The sequence below is a fragment of the Dasypus novemcinctus genome, chromosome 25 (assembly GCF_030445035.2).
Source record: "Dasypus novemcinctus isolate mDasNov1 chromosome 25, mDasNov1.1.hap2, whole genome shotgun sequence".
NCBI classification, from domain to species: Eukaryota; Metazoa; Chordata; class Mammalia; order Cingulata; family Dasypodidae; genus Dasypus; species Dasypus novemcinctus.
In genome coordinates this window covers 47,454,671-47,472,190 of record NC_080697.1, presented here as the reverse complement: position 1 = coordinate 47,472,190, position 17,520 = coordinate 47,454,671, and the positions used below count along the sequence as shown (strand labels likewise).

At 37.2% G+C, this 17,520-nt stretch overlaps 1 protein-coding gene across 3 annotated transcripts in view; it reads right to left on the bottom strand.

The window, feature by feature from the left end:
- Positions 1-1,476: 1,476 nt before the first annotated feature.
- Positions 1,477-17,520, bottom strand: part of FBXO25 (F-box protein 25) — a 94,187-nt gene continuing 78,143 nt past the window's right edge. The window contains exons 9-11 of one of the 3 annotated variants that reach the window (XM_004463141.4): positions 17,370-17,513; positions 7,394-7,420; positions 1,477-6,057 (exon numbers count right to left, since the gene is read on the bottom strand). In XM_004463141.4, the coding sequence (XP_004463198.1) occupies positions 5,968-6,057; positions 7,394-7,420; positions 17,370-17,513 (261 nt within the window). In that variant the 3' untranslated portion in view covers positions 1,477-5,967. The remainder of the gene's footprint in view (positions 6,058-7,393; positions 7,421-17,369; positions 17,514-17,520) is intronic. The other 2 variants (XM_004463142.5, XM_071211849.1) reach the window with 2 other exon arrangements.

Below are 17,520 nucleotides of genomic sequence, written 5' to 3'. Positions count from 1 at the left end.
CAGGAAAACTCATGGAACAAAAAACGGTGGTGTTTCATAACTTCTGAATTTTTAGAGAGGAAATATGGTAATTTTGTGGAAATCTATCAGCACCTTGTGTAAAGGACGGGAAAATAGGAGCAAGTCTGCCTAATACTGGAACTTTATTGTGGATGTGACATTCCACCGAAGGGATTTTTCTCTTTAGTTACAAATTCTCTGCAACTTATGGGGAGACCTCGGGGAAGGGGTGAGGGTTCGGAGAAGACATGGATAACTGACCGGGTATATGAACTGTGCCTGGCCTATTGTAGAGGCTCAGTAACCTACTTTAAATGAATGATAAAATATGGAAAGTTGGGGTTGATAAATTCCTTTCTTACATACCAAGAGACGAACTGTTGAAGGAGGGTCTGCGTTGCTAGTGGATTTGTTTTCTCATGGAGTGTATCTGGGGGGACACGCTACTTTTATATGGTGTCATAACCACTAAAATGGTGATCATCTTTTCAAGTTACTGCACAAACTTCCCACCCTTCTTTGCCATCCATCCCTTTATACAGGTTCTAAGATCATTCTATAGGATTTGGTTAATAGATCTCCATGACCTGCTGTTTCTTGGTAAATCTCCACTAAGTTTTTGATTATGATTCAAGGCCAGTGTAATTGGGCTGGTATCAGTCTGCCTCTTGGTAACCATTTTCTTATCACTGTCTATGAATGGCCTAATCTCTTCCTGGCATGTCTATCCCAGTTAATAACAGTGGCACTGTACTATAATGCAGTCAGTTTGTACAGATAAATTTATGTATTTAGAAATTAATGTCTCAGCATGTTTTTCAGAATTGCAGATGAAATATTTTCGTTTAGTGATATAAGTTGTATACAATTTTAGTTTTCAAAACAAAGTGATTAAATTGATTCCTTTGGAATTACTTCTGTTCAACAGTTTTTTTAGTCAAAATTAGTGTTGGATTTTTAAGGAAATATATTTTTTTAAAAATGGCAAAGCTTAGATAATTTATTTTCAAGAAATGTTAGCAAATCTGGAAGGTGAGGAGTGGTGGTGATGGGAAATACTATTTTGCTTTATTTGAAGTTTTTTTATTTTTATTTTTTATTTTTTAAGAGACCAACATTTCAAAGCTCTCACTTCCCTGGAGATTTCTTTTGAACTGGTGCCCTAAGCAAGCAAGAGATGCCAAGAATTTTTGTTCTATAAGAAACCTTCAAAGCTTAACATGAGGAAGCACATAAGAAAAACAGTTTCCCTTGGGAATCAAGTGAGAAGCAGCCAGGTTTTCAAAAATCAGATTGACTTGTTTCCCTTCTAGAATCACCATTCTTTGGGAGACATAAAATTTCATATTCTTTGGGTTTTTCTGCATTAGAGGTAAGAGAAGAGCATTGTATCCTAACATGTTTCTCCTACTTTAAAGAGCAATATGAGAAAATATTGGAAAGATATGTCAAAATATAAATGATCTTAAAGTGGAATTATGGGTAACATTAAAATTTTTTTGTATTTTGTTTTTTAAAAAAATTTTCTACAATGAACGTACATTATTTTTACAATCAGAAAACAGGGCAACAAGTATAAAAAATGACATTTTGTAGCTTTTCAAATGGAAAATATCAAACATATACAAAAAAAAAAAAAGAAAACAGTATTGATCAGGGGTTAGTAAACAACAGCTTGCTGACCAAATTTCGCCTGCCACCTCTTTCTGCTCAGTTAACAAGTCAAGAAAAGTTTTTATAAGTGGTTAAACAAATTTGTGAAAAGTAAATGGAATACAGATTTCACCATTGATATTTTATTGGGACACAGGCACATTTATGTATGTATTGTGTGCTACGAAGGCAGTGCTGAGTAGCTGTGAGACCGTGTGGACTGTACAACACAACAGCGAGCCTTAATGGAACTGTGGACTATGGCTAATAGTACAATTAGAATAATATTTTTCTGTCATTTGTAACAAAGATATACACTAATGCAGGCTGTTAATTTTAGGGGACAGGGCAGGGCAGTATATAGGAACTTGATTTTCTGCGTGATTTTATCTAAACCTATAACTTCTCTAATTAAAAAAAAACAACCTTGTATTAAAAAAAAGAGAGCCTGTGTGGCCGCAAAACTGAAGTTATTTACTATCTCATTCCAGGAAAAAGCTTACCAACCTCCACTGTAAACTCCGATTTGTACCCACCATTCAACTTCAACAGTTACCAACTCCTGGCCAATGCTATATCGTCCGTACTCATCCTTCACCCCCACCCCAATGCTGAAGTAAATCCCAGCCACCCTATACTTCCATCAACATCATGTTTTAAAAAAAAGACAGTTGAAGTGTCTCTCCTGTTGGACATGGAAGATTTCTTTTTTACTGTACTTTATTTTTAATAGGAAAAACAACAGCACTTGCTATAAGGCAGTCACCCTAAGTGAAATCTGTCTGATACTTGGCCTAGAGCTAACTATGTAGGGAATAAGCAAGAGGCAGAGAAGGTGGGAATAAGGATATGTGACACTAGTGGTCTAAGAAAAGCTTTTTTCTCTGCTCTTCCCCCTTTGGCTGGTGCTTAAGCCTCTCTCCTGTTCCCTGCTCTCCATTACTCTCTGGATGTAAGGTAATGGCATACTTAATGGGAGAGACCGAAAACTTTCCCCCTAAGATCAGGAGCAAGGCAAGCATATCTGCTTTTGCTACTTCTGTTCAACATTTACTAGAGGTTTTGGCCAGGGCAAGTAAAAGAAAAAGGCATCCAGAGTGGCAACTAAGAAGTAAAACGATCTCTCTTTGTAGATGACATGATGGTCTATGTACAAAATCCTAAGGAATTCATAAAAACTATCACAACCAATAAGCAGTCCAGCAACTTTGCAGGATACATAATCAGTATACAAAAATTATACATTTGAGGGAGTGGATGTGGCTCAAGTGGTTGACTGCCTGCCTCTCACATGGGAGGTCCCAGGTTTGGTTCCAAGTGCCTCCTGAAAAAACAAACAACAAGCAAAACAAACAAAAAACAACTCAGGGAAGCCTGAGCAACAGATTCCCACATAAAAGGACCTGGGTTCAATCCCTGGCCCCTGGTACTGAAAAAAAAAAAAAAAATTGTACATGAGGGTTTGATTCTAAAAGCAGCATTTAAGACAAAAATTGCACAGTCAAATCCATTGGGAAATGAAAAAAATTGCCCATAAGGTAGACATAATTTCCTGTATACAACCCTGTACAGTATACACAGTATAATTTATATGCAAATAGAGTATATAATCCTGTAACTGATTAATATTAAAGTGTTGCACCTTGATTTGTTTCAGAAATACTTGCTTTTCTCGGGTATGTATGTATTCATAGATTAGGTGAGAAACAGTCTTGTATCTCAATAGAAGCAAAGGAAGGTTACAACTGGACATCAACACATTACAAACTGCTGGCTCTGGTGCTTCCTGCTGGGCGCAGCTGCGGAGGCTCCAGGCAAACCCTTTTGTGGTCTGCTGCCCGGTCCCTGCGGGAGCAGTCCTAAGGGGACGGCACCGTTTGAATGGAGTCTCACTTTTATATGGTATTGGGGAGTGTCTGGCATCGCCTCTGTTAGGGAATAAAGGGCATGGGACACTTCCTGACTAGTCTCTTTTAGTGTCCTGACATCTCCTTTTCCTTGTACAGAAATGAATCAAAGTGTAGTTTACTCCAGTAAGGAGTGGCATCCCTATTTCTGGCAGGCCCTTTAACAGAAGCGATCATTCAAATGTGTAAATTTATGATGATTCCACTTGTCATCTCTTCCTGTTTGGTGTCATTTGATCTTCTGTAAATAATTTTATCAGTGCCTCAGATTTTTCTTTACCCGGTATTTATCTCTGCACTCAATTAATTCTTCAATTTTTTTCTTCAACAGTGTTGAGGGAGCAACCACTGCTCGCTTGCCTGCAGCCCGTCATTGTTGTCTGGGGTTAGGGAACCCTTAAACTTCCTGCAGGCAGCACATGGAGGAAGCTTTGCCAGGATGCACTGACTCTTTTGGTTTTGGGTGGAAGTATGCTAATAGAGTGGAATGGTTAGAATCCTATTCCTACAGTAGTAAAACTGTTTTTTTTTTCTTTTTTTCCCCGAGTAGGTACTGCTCAATTTACACATGTTAAATGCATGTATTGTGATTCTACGACACAGCAAAATAGCATCATAGAATTTAAAGGAATATGACAAACTGGGGAAAAGAACATCAACTTCAAGAGGTTAATATCCTTCTCGAAGAAATTAATATGAAGACCAAAATCCCAAAACAAAAATGGATAAAGAACACACATTAGATAATTTACCAAAAAAATAAAAACAAAGACTAATAAATATACAGAAGAAATGTTCAATTTTGTAATAAATCACAGACCCAATTCTTCACATATTAAAATAGCAAAGACAGAAAGATAAATGACAACATCCAATAATATATATGCTTCAGGGATAATGGGCACTTATATATTCCTTCTCTTAAAAGAATACAACAATTTCTTTTCTCTCGAGAAATTTGGAAATATAAAACCCTTAAAAATGTTTTATTTATCTTGGATTCCATTTCTAGGAATTTGTGATTTCAGAGACAATCAGATATACAAATATGTATGTGCAATGGTGCTTACCAGAGTTCCTCATATGAATAGTAAAAATCAGAAACAACCTGAATGTTGTGATGGTAAAGACTGCCTCAACTGTGTGATACAATACTATGTAGCCCATAAAAGCCGTATTTTCAAAGAATATTTATGGATATAAATAAATGCTTCAGGGAAAAAAGGCTAGTTACAAAATGGAAATGGTATGTTATATGTTTATGGTCTTATGCAAAACTCTTATCCAATATATACACACAGAGGTTCTGGGTATCTACATCATTCATATCTGGAACACAGATGTGTTCTTTGAGTGGTGGATTATGGGTGATTTTTATTTTCCTGTATATACTTTTATTCTAAAAATTTTCTGAAATGGACATGTTATAAAATAAAACAATCTTTTAAAAAGGTTAAATGATATCAAAATCACTACTTTTTCAGTAAGATGCAAAAGTGACAAAGTTAAATCATTAGATAAACATGATTTATTACTTTGTCTATAAAAGTCGACAGTTTCAATACAAGTAGAGTTTAGGATCCCTTTAGACTGTTTTTCACTCAGTCTTGGCAAATGCCGTGTATACTGTATACAGGTGGTTGTACTTCTTCTGTGTTTGGTCCCCGTCCACCCTCTCCATACCTCAGCTGTAAATACCCAGAATTGCCCTGACAAAAGCCGTGGTACCCTAGGTGTCAGTGTCCGTCTCTGAGCATCTAGGAGCACAGGAACATCACATCTCTGTTAGGCTAAAGGCATTTTGCACAATTCACAACCCAACGGATAACGCCAAAACACAATATGGCTAATATTTCCCTAGATTCGTTTTGTATGCAAGAAGAGCTCGGACACAGCCAATTCAGTTGTTAAAATACATTTCAAGAAAAATAAATATTCTGCACAATGTATTTACAAGGATCAATTGTTTTGTCCCCTGCCCCCAATTACTATAAAATTGAGAAACCATAATTTGACAATTAGGAAGAATACTCTTGGCCATTTGTGTCAGTTTAGCACAGAGTATGAGTCTGAATATCCAAAATATTTTTGAACCATATTTATAAATACAAAAAATGGGAAATTTCAAAATGCTTAGAAGAAAAAGATTTTTAGAGGAAGAAAATGAAAAAAAAATGACTTTGCTTAGGTCTCCTGACCCTATTCAAAGATCAAAATATACAATACATTTCTACTCTAGGGCTGTGGGGGACAATTTTTTGTATTCTTTACAGCAAGCCCTCACAGCATGGGTCACCCATCCGAGCTACTACTTTTAATCACAACATTTACTACCATCTATTGCACAGAAAAGCACAATGTACAGCCTTTTACAGAGAGCAATGGGGCCAGAAGGTGAGGGCTGAATTTAAAATTTGAAGAGGTCAATGAAGTGCTGAGGAGACACGGGCATGAAGCAGCTGTCCGGGTCGGTGGCAGTGCAGGGGTGTCCGGAGTCCTGCAGTGGGAGAGGGTGGGAGAGGAGGTTATGTCAACAGGTCCATCCCCACCACTGTCAGCAACATTCCTGGAGACAACACCCTCATCTCAACAGCATCAGCTGTGTGTGTTAATGGACACTGGACCCCATCTCAAAGGTATGTGGAAAGTAGCTTCGATGAGAATTATTAAATCAAAGGCAGCAACAGTAGTGCTGCAATGGAGAGGTTTCCCTTTGGAATTTCTGCTTAAGTAGATTAGGAAAACAGTGACCTCCTGGAAAACAGCATCAAGCTCTGGGCTTAAAGGAACCGGATGTAATCATCGCACCATGCTGCACCCAAACCCACAAACACAGCAATGCTTGTAAAACCATTGGCTTATTCTTTCTGCCACTCTAGTTCTGGCTTTTTTTTCTTTCCATGAGAAAATATCCTGACATTCTGTTCTTTTTATTCCAGCCTTATATTCCCATCCTCCCTCTGCCCTATTTTACTTTGTTACTCAGATTTCCCTTTACCCATCACATATCCCATAAATTACTGGTTTCAGTCAATTAAGCAGTTGCTGCTGCTGCCGTCTAGATGTGGGCAGGCTTCTTAAGCAGGCTAGGAGAAGGCCCCGTGTGGTTCTCTGTGCCGGGAGTGGGACGTCAATCAAAGAGGGTGGTCGAGTGAAGGCCTAACCTGCTCTGAAGCTTCTGTATCACCCAGGGTGCAAGCTTACTCTGTTAGTTGGGAGTGAGACAAACACAGTGTAGGGACTTGAACATTTGCTCCATTAAGCTGAGGTACATGGGAACTGGGAACTCTTTCAGCTCAAGACCCAGAATTGTATTTAATAGGAAAAATGACAAGAAAAAAATTAGTCTTTTGGAAGACTACACCTTAAGAGCTTAAGGAGCCTAGAGAATTCAGGGAAATGGGAAGTAGAAGCTATGTCAGAATCAGTAAATGGTTTCTCTTTCAAAGCGGTCACTTACAACATTACCAATCATAAGATCCTGTGGTTTATGTGAATGGGAAATTTTTATTAACGAGTCTACAGTTTTCCCTTAAGGTTCAGCTTTTATCCCTCAAGTGTTAGTCTATGAAATATTTCATTAAAATACTTTGGTTCTTGCTGAAACAAGCAAGAACGTCAGAGCTTTATTTCATTCATTAGAGTTTTCAATAACCTTTGCTCACATTATATGCTGTGTCTTTAGGTGATAATTCTGAGATTCAGAGCTTAAATCAGCATTAGCTGTAATTTAACTGGTTTACTATCTAATGGCAAGGATCGAGCATGTGAAATGTAACATAACTTGTTTTTTTATTCCAAACATAGCACGTGGTGGTAATATAAGGAAGTACCTTGAATAATAAAGCAAGATGGTAGTCCTTTGAGATCATGAAGAAAGAATCAGGAAGGAATGCAGTAAAGGGAGGAAAAAAAAAAGGAAAATTTAAGATTAGAAAGAACTAGACTATATTTAAGCATTTAGGTTTGATGCATGTTATTTAGGAAAATAAGTAAAAATGAAAGGTAACTGAATTTAGGCAATACAGATATTATTAAAAGTCAGCATATAAGACATCATCAGATATCCCCAAAACCCATACAACTTGAAGACACTGGCTTAATGATAACTATTTCCATGTCTTTATAAATCTCTCAAATTAGTAACTAATGAGGCTGCAGTGCTAACAAATCTTCAGAAGTGTTCACTGAAAAAAACATAAAGCAATGTTGATATTTCCAAGGATAAGTTTATACTGAAAAATTGTAAGACTTTTTTGAAAAAGCCATTTATTTCTCCTTTAATGTTCTGAGGGTCTTCTCTGCTACATATTGAGAATTAACTAGATTCCAGTATGCCAAGAAGCCATGAGGCTAAAACCCTGTCTTTGATGCTTTTGTTTCTACTTTTTCATTGTTTCTGAATAAAAGATTAGCATCAGTCTGCTGCTTTTGTGACACAGGGCATACTATCAGTCTATCAGCACATCAGTCAGCTCTTCCTTCAAAATGTATGCAGAACCCAACCAGCTCTTACTGCTTCCCCTGCTTGCCTGGTCTGATATAGCAGCCTCCTGACTTGTCTCCCTGCATCTGTCCATGTTTTCTTACAAGGAATAAGCAGCCAGAATTTTCTACCGTTCTCTCACTACACCCCTGACACCAGGCCTTTTGCTGTTCTTCAAACTTGCCACATCAGGTTTCTTCCCCAGGACCTTTGTACTTGCTGTTCCCCTGCTTGGACTACTCTTCCCTGAGACAGCAGCATGGCTCACTCTTGTATCAGATCTGTGTAAGGTCACTGTGTGAATGTCTCTATAAATATCACTGTATTCACGAGGTTTTTTCCTGGTCAAGCTACACATAACAACCCTCCTCTCCCCTTACTCTGCTTTATTTTCCTCCATAAGCACTTGTCACCATCCAACATGCCATATTATTTGATTTTCTTTACTGTCTGTCTCCATGTAAGCCCCATGAGGGCAGGGATGTTTGTTTTATTCACTCATACTCTCAGCACCCAGAACAGTGCCTGGCACGAGCAGGGCACTTAATATATACTGGCTGACTCAATTTACTACCTTGTATTCATGTTAGCTCCTTGAGGGCAAGGCTGTGTGCTTAATTTGTTTAGGCACATATGAGGAGCTCTGTGAGTATTTAATAAAAGAATAAATCATAGAATGTATAAGCCATATCTTGGAATACAGAACTTAAATTTGTGAATAAAACTCAACATGTATGGCTCTGACACAAAACATTTAACTTCTTTGTCATCTTTTTCAATGAGAAGAAAGCTCATTAGTCCTTTGACCTTAAAAGAGTGAAAATCAGCTGCAATTTTTAAAGTTTCATGGCTTCCTACTAATATGTAAATTAGTTAAATGGCTTTTACTCCCCAGACATTAGTTTTAAAGAATAAAGAAAAGCGTGTGTGTGTGTAACTATTTAGTAGAGGGGAAAGTAATTAGAAAGAGTAATTTTTAAATAATTTGCAGTATGATCTATTTACAATTAATTTTCCTAGCAAACCAGAAAGCAAATGATGGGCAGAGGTCTGTAAAAAAAGGGAGTGCTCAAATTAGGTCCCAATATAAATAGTTCTAAATGCCCAATTGCACCAGAATCCTAAACTTAAGGTGCCATCTGCCTGGAAGTTGGCTGTAATAGCCCATCTTGGTGCTTGTCTGCCTTCAATCTGTGGCTTCTCAAAGTATCAAGGGCAATTCTATTTGGTGCATTAAAAAGCAACAATCACCCAAACTAAAACAAAAACCAAATTGTTGCTGCTCAAATGGGCACAAAAAAAAGACTGTTGTCAGAAGAATTAGCTCTAGCTTAGGCATGTTAAAATCAGTCCCATGACAATCCAAGTGCCTTTTCTTTTTGCTTTTTTTTCCCCATTAGTGAAGGGTAGCGGACAGCTAGTACCCTTCAGGCTGCTAGCATTGGTTAGTGAAGAGCTGCGGGGACACAGATGGCCTATGAATCAAGTCTATAGGTAGAGCTTTGTCTTCCTTCTTCCAGGCCACTTCAGTTATGGTTGGAGGTGTTCCAGTTCTGAGAGCTGTAGGCCAGGTCAATATTGCAGGTGGATCTAATGCCATCTATATTTTCTTGGAAATTGTATATAAATTTTTAAAATTAACATCATTTTTTAAAATTCAGTAAGGGTATTTGCTCCTAAAAGCAGCCCTTTTGGTAAATTATTTTTTATTTTTACTTTTTAAGTGCAAAATGCAAATTTAGAATTTCAATGGTGTATTTATTTAAAGCAAAATATACCAGAAATGAGTTTTGGTTCCTTAAGTAACTGGGTTGACATCTAAGTATCTTTGTAAATTACCAGAAAAACCCTCCTTAACATATTCTCACATCCACTCTTTTAGTTCACACTGGTGCATTAATTCAACATTTAAAAATTAATTTGTAAAATATTTTCTCTTCATGTAATTAGAAGGAGTAAGAGTCAATCATGGTTTACAATGTAATTCATATATAGGGATTACTGAAATAGCTATCTGTTTATATTCCAATGAAATGTCCACGAATGAAGGAAATCTGTCATCATGTGTATTTTCCCAAGATAATTTTAGTATAGATATAAAATGATTAGGGTATGAAATGAGGTAATATATGTGTGGATGAGGCAAACTGCTAGAGAACTGTGGCAGTCTAGATTTGCAAGCTTGCCATGTAAACTGGCTTCAGGGAAAAAACATTCCATCTAGTAGCAGGTTCCTCTGAAGGTTATATCTCAGATATAATTTATTAGTATATAGTATTCCTAATGACATTAATAGTTGCTTATCAAATAGCTGGTTGTTCAGCTCTCTGAACAGGCCACACTGTAAGCTTTATGACGGCAAGGAAAAAGCACTGCTACCTAACTGGCCCAAAGTCCAGTGCAGTGTCTTGCATCAAGCAGACACTCAACTTTAATTTTTTGAGAGAATGAGTAAGAGTGATTACATATGAAGTTCATCACTATACCAATACTACTCTGTTCAAGAAGCTCCACCCTATCACTTTAGTGTGACTGGATGAATTTCTAAATGCTGGCCACAGCCCAACTTTGCTGATATGGATAGAGAAAATTCTGTTTAATTATATTTAGTGAAAAACCCAATGTAATTATTTTTTAAGTATTTGTCCATTTAACAACTTATTTAATAGTTCTTTGTAGTACAGTATTAATGTACGGTAACTATTTGTGAATATAGGGTAGATATTCTTAACAAAAAGGTCTTCAGTGAGTGTTGGTTTTAATTTTTCTTATATAATGCTACCTGTGGGGACTGAAGGCTGCTGTTATGAGGGTGGTACTGTGACAATGTCCCTGAAATGTGCCACTTGAAGGCAGGAATGAGTTTGTCAGCAGAGGTAGAGTTGCTATGGTAAGTGTGTAGCTAGAGGCAGGATGGCCTCCACTGCAAGACCTTGGGGGGTGTCTGAAAGCCTCAGGGAATAAGTGAGAAGAGGTGATGAGCTGGCAAGACAGTCTGGTTCTCCAGAGTGTTCTGGGACATCTGGAGGGCTGGGAGCAGTGTTGGACTTGCCATTGTAAAAGCTAAACATTTCACAGTGCTCATTCAACGCATTCTCCAAAGGTTGGTATCCCTTGGATTCTATCAGGTGTGATGACAAAATGTTTCCTTGCTCCCTTTTATTTGCACCCACATATGTTCAATAAAGTGATATAAAAACAGTGGTGGTGAAGTCGAAATAATTGTAACCATGATTACAAATCTGAATGTAAATGACAAAGAATTATTTTTGAAAAATACATTATGATTAAAAAGAACAAATTTTCATTATTTGGACTTTAAATCCCAGATTATAATGATAAAGAAACTTATGCCTGAGTGAAGAAGCAGAAGGAAGTAAAACATGCTTTCTTTTCCTTTTAATATGGATATAAATCAAAAGACAATTACTCATAAATTTTGATCTTAGTTAAATATACATTTAAATATGTTATTTTAAAAGCTCTTTATAATGGCAAATTTCAAATGTACTATGGAGAGACTAGGATAATGAGCTAGTATGCACCAATTACCAACAATAACGAACATTCTGCCATTCTTATCTATCCTCACCCTCTTTTTAAACTTTTTTTTTTTTAGTACCACATTGATGCTGGTATGCTTATATAGATGTATGTGAGTGTGTGTATTTTTTTTAGGACTGGGGATTTAACTGGGGACCTCATACTTGGGAAGCTGGTGCTCAACCACAACTACCCAGCTCTCATCTCACCCTCTTTTGTTGTTTTTCCTCTTCTTTTTAACCATGAGCTATGGGCTTAACAGAATTAAGTATTATGTATTGTTAACAGTCAAACCCCATTACACTGCACATACTAAATGCCTAAATGTTTGTAGGCTAAAATGCATACATGTCAGGTGGTAGTTAAGAACATGTCTAAAGTCCTATAAAACTAAGCAGCGGCTGAATGGTAATGGATGGAGCAGGCACCTGAACTTCAAAAGGTTAGACAGGTCCTTGAGTCTAGCATGCATGTCATCCTTATTCTGTAGATTAGCTGAAAGAAGACCACTCATGGAAAACCAAAATGTTGTAGGTGCACAAAGCAGAACATGTGCTCATGTTAGACCCTGGGATCCTAAGGCACAGAATCAGAAGATGCTGATCGTAGGCACATCTGCCCTGGAGGGGATGAGGGTGTCTAGAACTAGTCTCAACAAAAAGTTATAGATTGTAATTCAGATTGAAAAGGTAAAACAAAAGTGTTGGGGGATGTCAGGACTTCTGGGGTCTTAATGGCACTGACCACCAAGAAGAGGAAGCAGCACATGATAATCAGTGCAGGGCAACTAGAGCCCAAGCTGGGAAGCACTAGGAGCAGGCTGCCTCCCTCATACAGGAGCTTGGGGGCCAAAGCCAGCACAGAGACAGGACAAGCTGCACATGGGCCAAGGAACCTTGATGCCTTTCTTAGTAAAACTAAAGCTGTCATAAAGCTGCCTGTGGGTTTGACAAGGGAAGAAATAGTATTTCCATACCTTTGCCAAAATGGATGATCAGAGTGCTGATAATGGCCACTGGGGGCCAGGTGTAGTGTAGTGGGAGCAATAAGATGGCACCTCAAAATCCAAGAGCTGGGGGGAGGAGAAAGAGGACCCAGAGGGCAGATTGGTATAGTGAAAAAGGCAATAGCTCTTTTTCTGCCAATATGGTATGTATCTAAGCATGTAAGTGCCTGTCATTATTTATTTAAAGAAACTTTATGACAGAAAGAACTCATTTGGAAAACATGGTAAGTGGAAAGAACATGCTTGTGTAGGCTAAGCAAATCTGTGTAATCCTGGGCAAGTTATTTAACTTCTCTGAAACTCATGTGCCTCATTTGAAAAACAGAAACAGTACTTAAAGTTGTTAGAAACAGCAATAATGTAAGGAGTGCTTGGCACACAGTAAACATTCAATATATAATTATTATTTGAACAAACTTACAGAATAGCAAACTCTCAGAGTACATGGCAATTTAATGGTTCTATAAGTTCCAAATACTCAGATCAGATCCTCATAATCCACAAAGGCAGCTCTTACACCTTCAAATTTTCACCTCTTCTCTCTTGTATGTTACAGTAAGAAAGTCAACATTGTGCAAGGAAGCTCAAATCCCTGCTAATGCTTTCTTAGTAGAGAAAATAAGGAAAGACAGAGCAGCAGCTGACCCTACCCTAACACTCTGCATAGTCTGGGGCTTTTCCCTGTTTATGTGTACAGTTCTCTCTTTAGCATTTAGCACAGTCCCTAGAAGAAAACAGTTCCTCAATCAATATTAATTAAATGAATGAATTACTGGCATTTTCCCATAAGACTTTAGAATACAAAGTTCAGGTTCTGCTTTTAGGCACCTGAAAGGGGCATCCTTGCTTTTTCCAACAGGGCTCACTTTAGCTCTTCCCTGGGACTAGGTGACACGTTTGGAACCATCTACAAATGCCAAAGAGGGATTTGGGATGTCTTCCTGTCTGAACTCCTTATATACAGATGAAGAAACAGAAGCACAGATGATTTAAATGATATGCTGACTAGTCCCAGCAAATAAGGTCTACTGGCTTTTTCTCCAAGGCTCCTTCCGCCTAGATGTCTTATCCTTGTTCAAGAGACCTGGTGTTGGCTGGTGAATGCTAGTCACAGGCTAAGAGTTCACCAGCGAGGCCAAGACTATCAGCCTTTGCATCTGGCAGTTACTACCTGTTTTTTTTGCTACATCTATTCTGACTACAACTTTGTTTCTGATACCCTCCACAGGACCTAGCAACGCCAATGTTGCATTATCTAGGACACTTTGGGTACCTATATGCTGAGAGAAAATGACACACAGAAGTTTTGAATCCTAATCCTGGCTTTTGATTGAGATTCATTTTAAATGGGGCCTCATAAAACTGAGACATAAATAAATTCAGTTGGGAGAATGAGTAGGCACAGCCATATATAACATCTTAGTGACTGGACTTCCCCGTCTAGATCTTCTCAGTGATACCCAATTTAGATCTTCCAACTCTGTTCACCCCAGATGGGGAGGGAAGGGGGTGGTTATTAGTTATTTCAGGGGACCCTTTTGAGTGCCACTGAAATCACACCCTAGAATCAGTCTTTGTTTGTAGAGCAGAATTATTATGGAAAGAGTGCTTTGTATTTTTAAAAACATAGAAATATAATTTTCCTTCCTTTCACTTTAGAGACATTTTGATAAAGGCAGGTAGAAAATTAAAAAATAACTCTAATATAGTTAAACCAGAACAGATGGAGTATCAGCCTGAAAGCAGAAGAAAGGCTGCATGGCAACTGCTTGTCAGAGAACTCCAAATTTATATGCTGTAAAATGATAAAATATCTAATACAAAACAGAAATGGATACACAACCATGGTGCCAGCTCCTGATTGAGTCTGAGGGACCTAGTAAAAACTTAGATTCACCAGAACCCCAGAGACTCTCTTTGTAAATAGGTTTGATATTACTTTTAGTTTCTTAACAAAAAATATTAGGATTTAAAGAAAATGAGTAATAGCAGTAGGTACCATTTTATGAGCACCAACCATGTACGTGCTTGATAGAGTATTATTTAATCCTCACAACTACTCTATATGGTAGGTTATATTATCAAAACTGAGGCTATGGGACTGACCATGGCCAAAAAATAAGGATTAGAGCCTGGAGACAGGTCTAGGATGGCCTGACTTCAAAATCTGCACATTTCCCACAATGCCTCTCAATAAGCTACGTTGGGCGAAACACGGTGGAGCAGACCTGGGAGACAAGCCAAAAAGTATCTGGCTTCTTTAGGAGTTAAATTAAGAAATAAATTCCCCCAGAAATTCCAGAGGTTGATTTTTCTTTATACTTTTACTTAGAGTCAGTAATAAAGTTGATTGTAACCAATAACTTTTGGAATGATAAATGGCAGACAAAGCTGCAACATGATAAAAACTTTACCTGAATGAATTTAGGCCAATCCTTAAACTCTCTTGTTATGGTGAAGTGTGATATCATAGGACCCTCCAAGAATAAGATAGTATTCCAAACTGAAAGTGCAGGAAGACTTCTTTTTAGGAAAGACTTGTTCTAACATGGTCGAATGCAATAGGAAGATTTGGTAAATGTAAAAATTTATAGGCAAATTCTCTTAGAAAGCCAAAAATTATCTCTCAATTTTTAAAGTCAGAATTTCCCTATTTCAGGATACTTTAACAGCATATTTTTATATTGTCTAACAATATAGAAACTAAGAAGAGAATAGTTGTTTCTTTGTTAATTACTTGTCAGATAGGGAGAGCTCCACTATAATTAAATATTATTCTTGGAAATATTGACTATCATATGCAAAACCAAAAGACTTTTATCCCATGAACAGTATTTTCCCCTACTTTACAGCCCCCACAAAAGTATCACTCCTTCTAATGTTTCCATAATATAAGACAGTCTGCTCAGGAGAATCAAGAACACACTAGGAGAAGCACTCTTACTGTGCAGTAAGAATTACTCTTACTGTAATTCTCAAGCATATAACATTGTGTTTTCAGTCAGTGTCAATGCTTTTAACAGAAGCAACAGATCTTAGTCCTACAAGGAATTGCAGAGAAAGGTAAGTCCAGAATGCTTTAGGGTCAAGTATCAAAGCCAAGGTGAGAACCCAAGACTTCTATATACTTTGTCACTTTTTTTTCCTGTGACCTGTAACTAGGGAGAAGACAACAAAAATAGGGCTCTCTTCTATATATCTGTAATCACACTGATTGATTTATTAATTCATTCATCAGGCATTTACTAAGTACCCGGTAGTATATGCCCAGCTAGAAGTTACTAAGCTAGTAGTATGTGCCTGCCACCAAGATGAGAATAGAAAATGTTCCCTGCTCCAGAAGGATTATGCTCTGCAGAACAATTATACTATGGGCAAAAAAACAGGACATATTTTCCATCTGTTTAATTTCAAGAAAGAAGGGACTTACACAAAAATATAAAATAACAAATTAGAAAAAAAAACTAGGTTATTCATGCATGAAAGCTTCAGTAATTATTTAAGAAAACTGCTTGCTTTGTATATAGTAAAAAGCTTTATAAAAATAATATAGGAGAGCAGGTGTAGCTCAGTGGCTGAGTGATTGCTTCCTAAGAATGAGGTCCTGGGTTCAATATTCAGTGCCTCCAAATATACATATATGAAAAACTCAACATCTTTTTGAGTTTTTGAGCTCAACCATGGATTACAACTTTCAAAATTATTATAAATGTAATTTGAAATAAGAAATCAAAAAGTTGTTTCTTTTTCAACAATCTAGAACTTGCTGTGAGTTTAGTTTCCCCCAGCCCTGAGAAATCTCACACTATCAAATATATTCAAACTCACCACAAACCACAGAAATGCATTCTAGGGTGAAACAATATTAACATGTTAAGAAAATTGTACCAAAGAAGTGGTACACAGGAGTCTACATCTGGCTATGGAAAACCAGTTTTACCTGAGACATAATCTAGATAAGAAAAAGTAAAGCAAATAATAGGAAAGCAATAGGACAAAGAATTCCTCACCCATTCCTTGGATGCAAAATTGCTGAAGATATTTAAGTTTTTCACTAAAGGATTAGCCTTGCAGATAAGTAATGAGAGCCTTAAGTTTTGATCAAATAAATGAGAAAACTACATGTTTATTTTAAAGTCTGAGACTGTAGAATTTCATATCAGTGTAGTAATTTCTTTATTGACCTGCACATTATAAAAATTTGGCTTTGAGAAAAGAAGCTCCGAGAAATAGTAAATTGCATGTGACAATATTGATAGGTGATAATCTGAAAACAACTAAATGAAATGGAGAATTTGATCATCAGAGAACTAGGCTGATGGCCAAGTTCAGAGAAACAAGGAGAATTATTTCCTTAGGTTTCTAAAAGAGGGAAGGAAAAGTCTTAAATCTCTTTATCCTCAGATTGAGGATTGGCGGGGGCATTCCAGAGCCTGTTGCAAATAACACCATCAGCAGTTGCCAACACAATTCCTGTCATGGACTTGAAAAGTAGGAATGGGAGCCAGAAAGCTTTCTCACCCTCACTTGCTCTTTGGGATAAACCTATTATATACTAATGTCTATTAAAGGAAGAAACAACTGAGAGGAAAAAAAGGTGATGAAACAATTTGGTTTTCAACATTGTCCCAATAACTGGTAAAACATATCTCAATAACTTTCTTTTCATAAACAGTATTTCCTATTTTTTATTTTACCATTACAATTAAAATAGAAATGATTGTTTCACCAAGTTTTTACTCTCCACCTCCAAAAGTATATTTGAAATTATTACCTTCCAAAAGAGAATACTGCAGTGCCGACAAAAATGTAAAGTGTCTCCATACTGCTCTTTAGTTGGGTAATATTTCTGAAGTGCAAAATACATCAGCTTCCATTCGATATGACCTTTTTCTGAAAGTATCAAATGTCTACAAAACTGGACA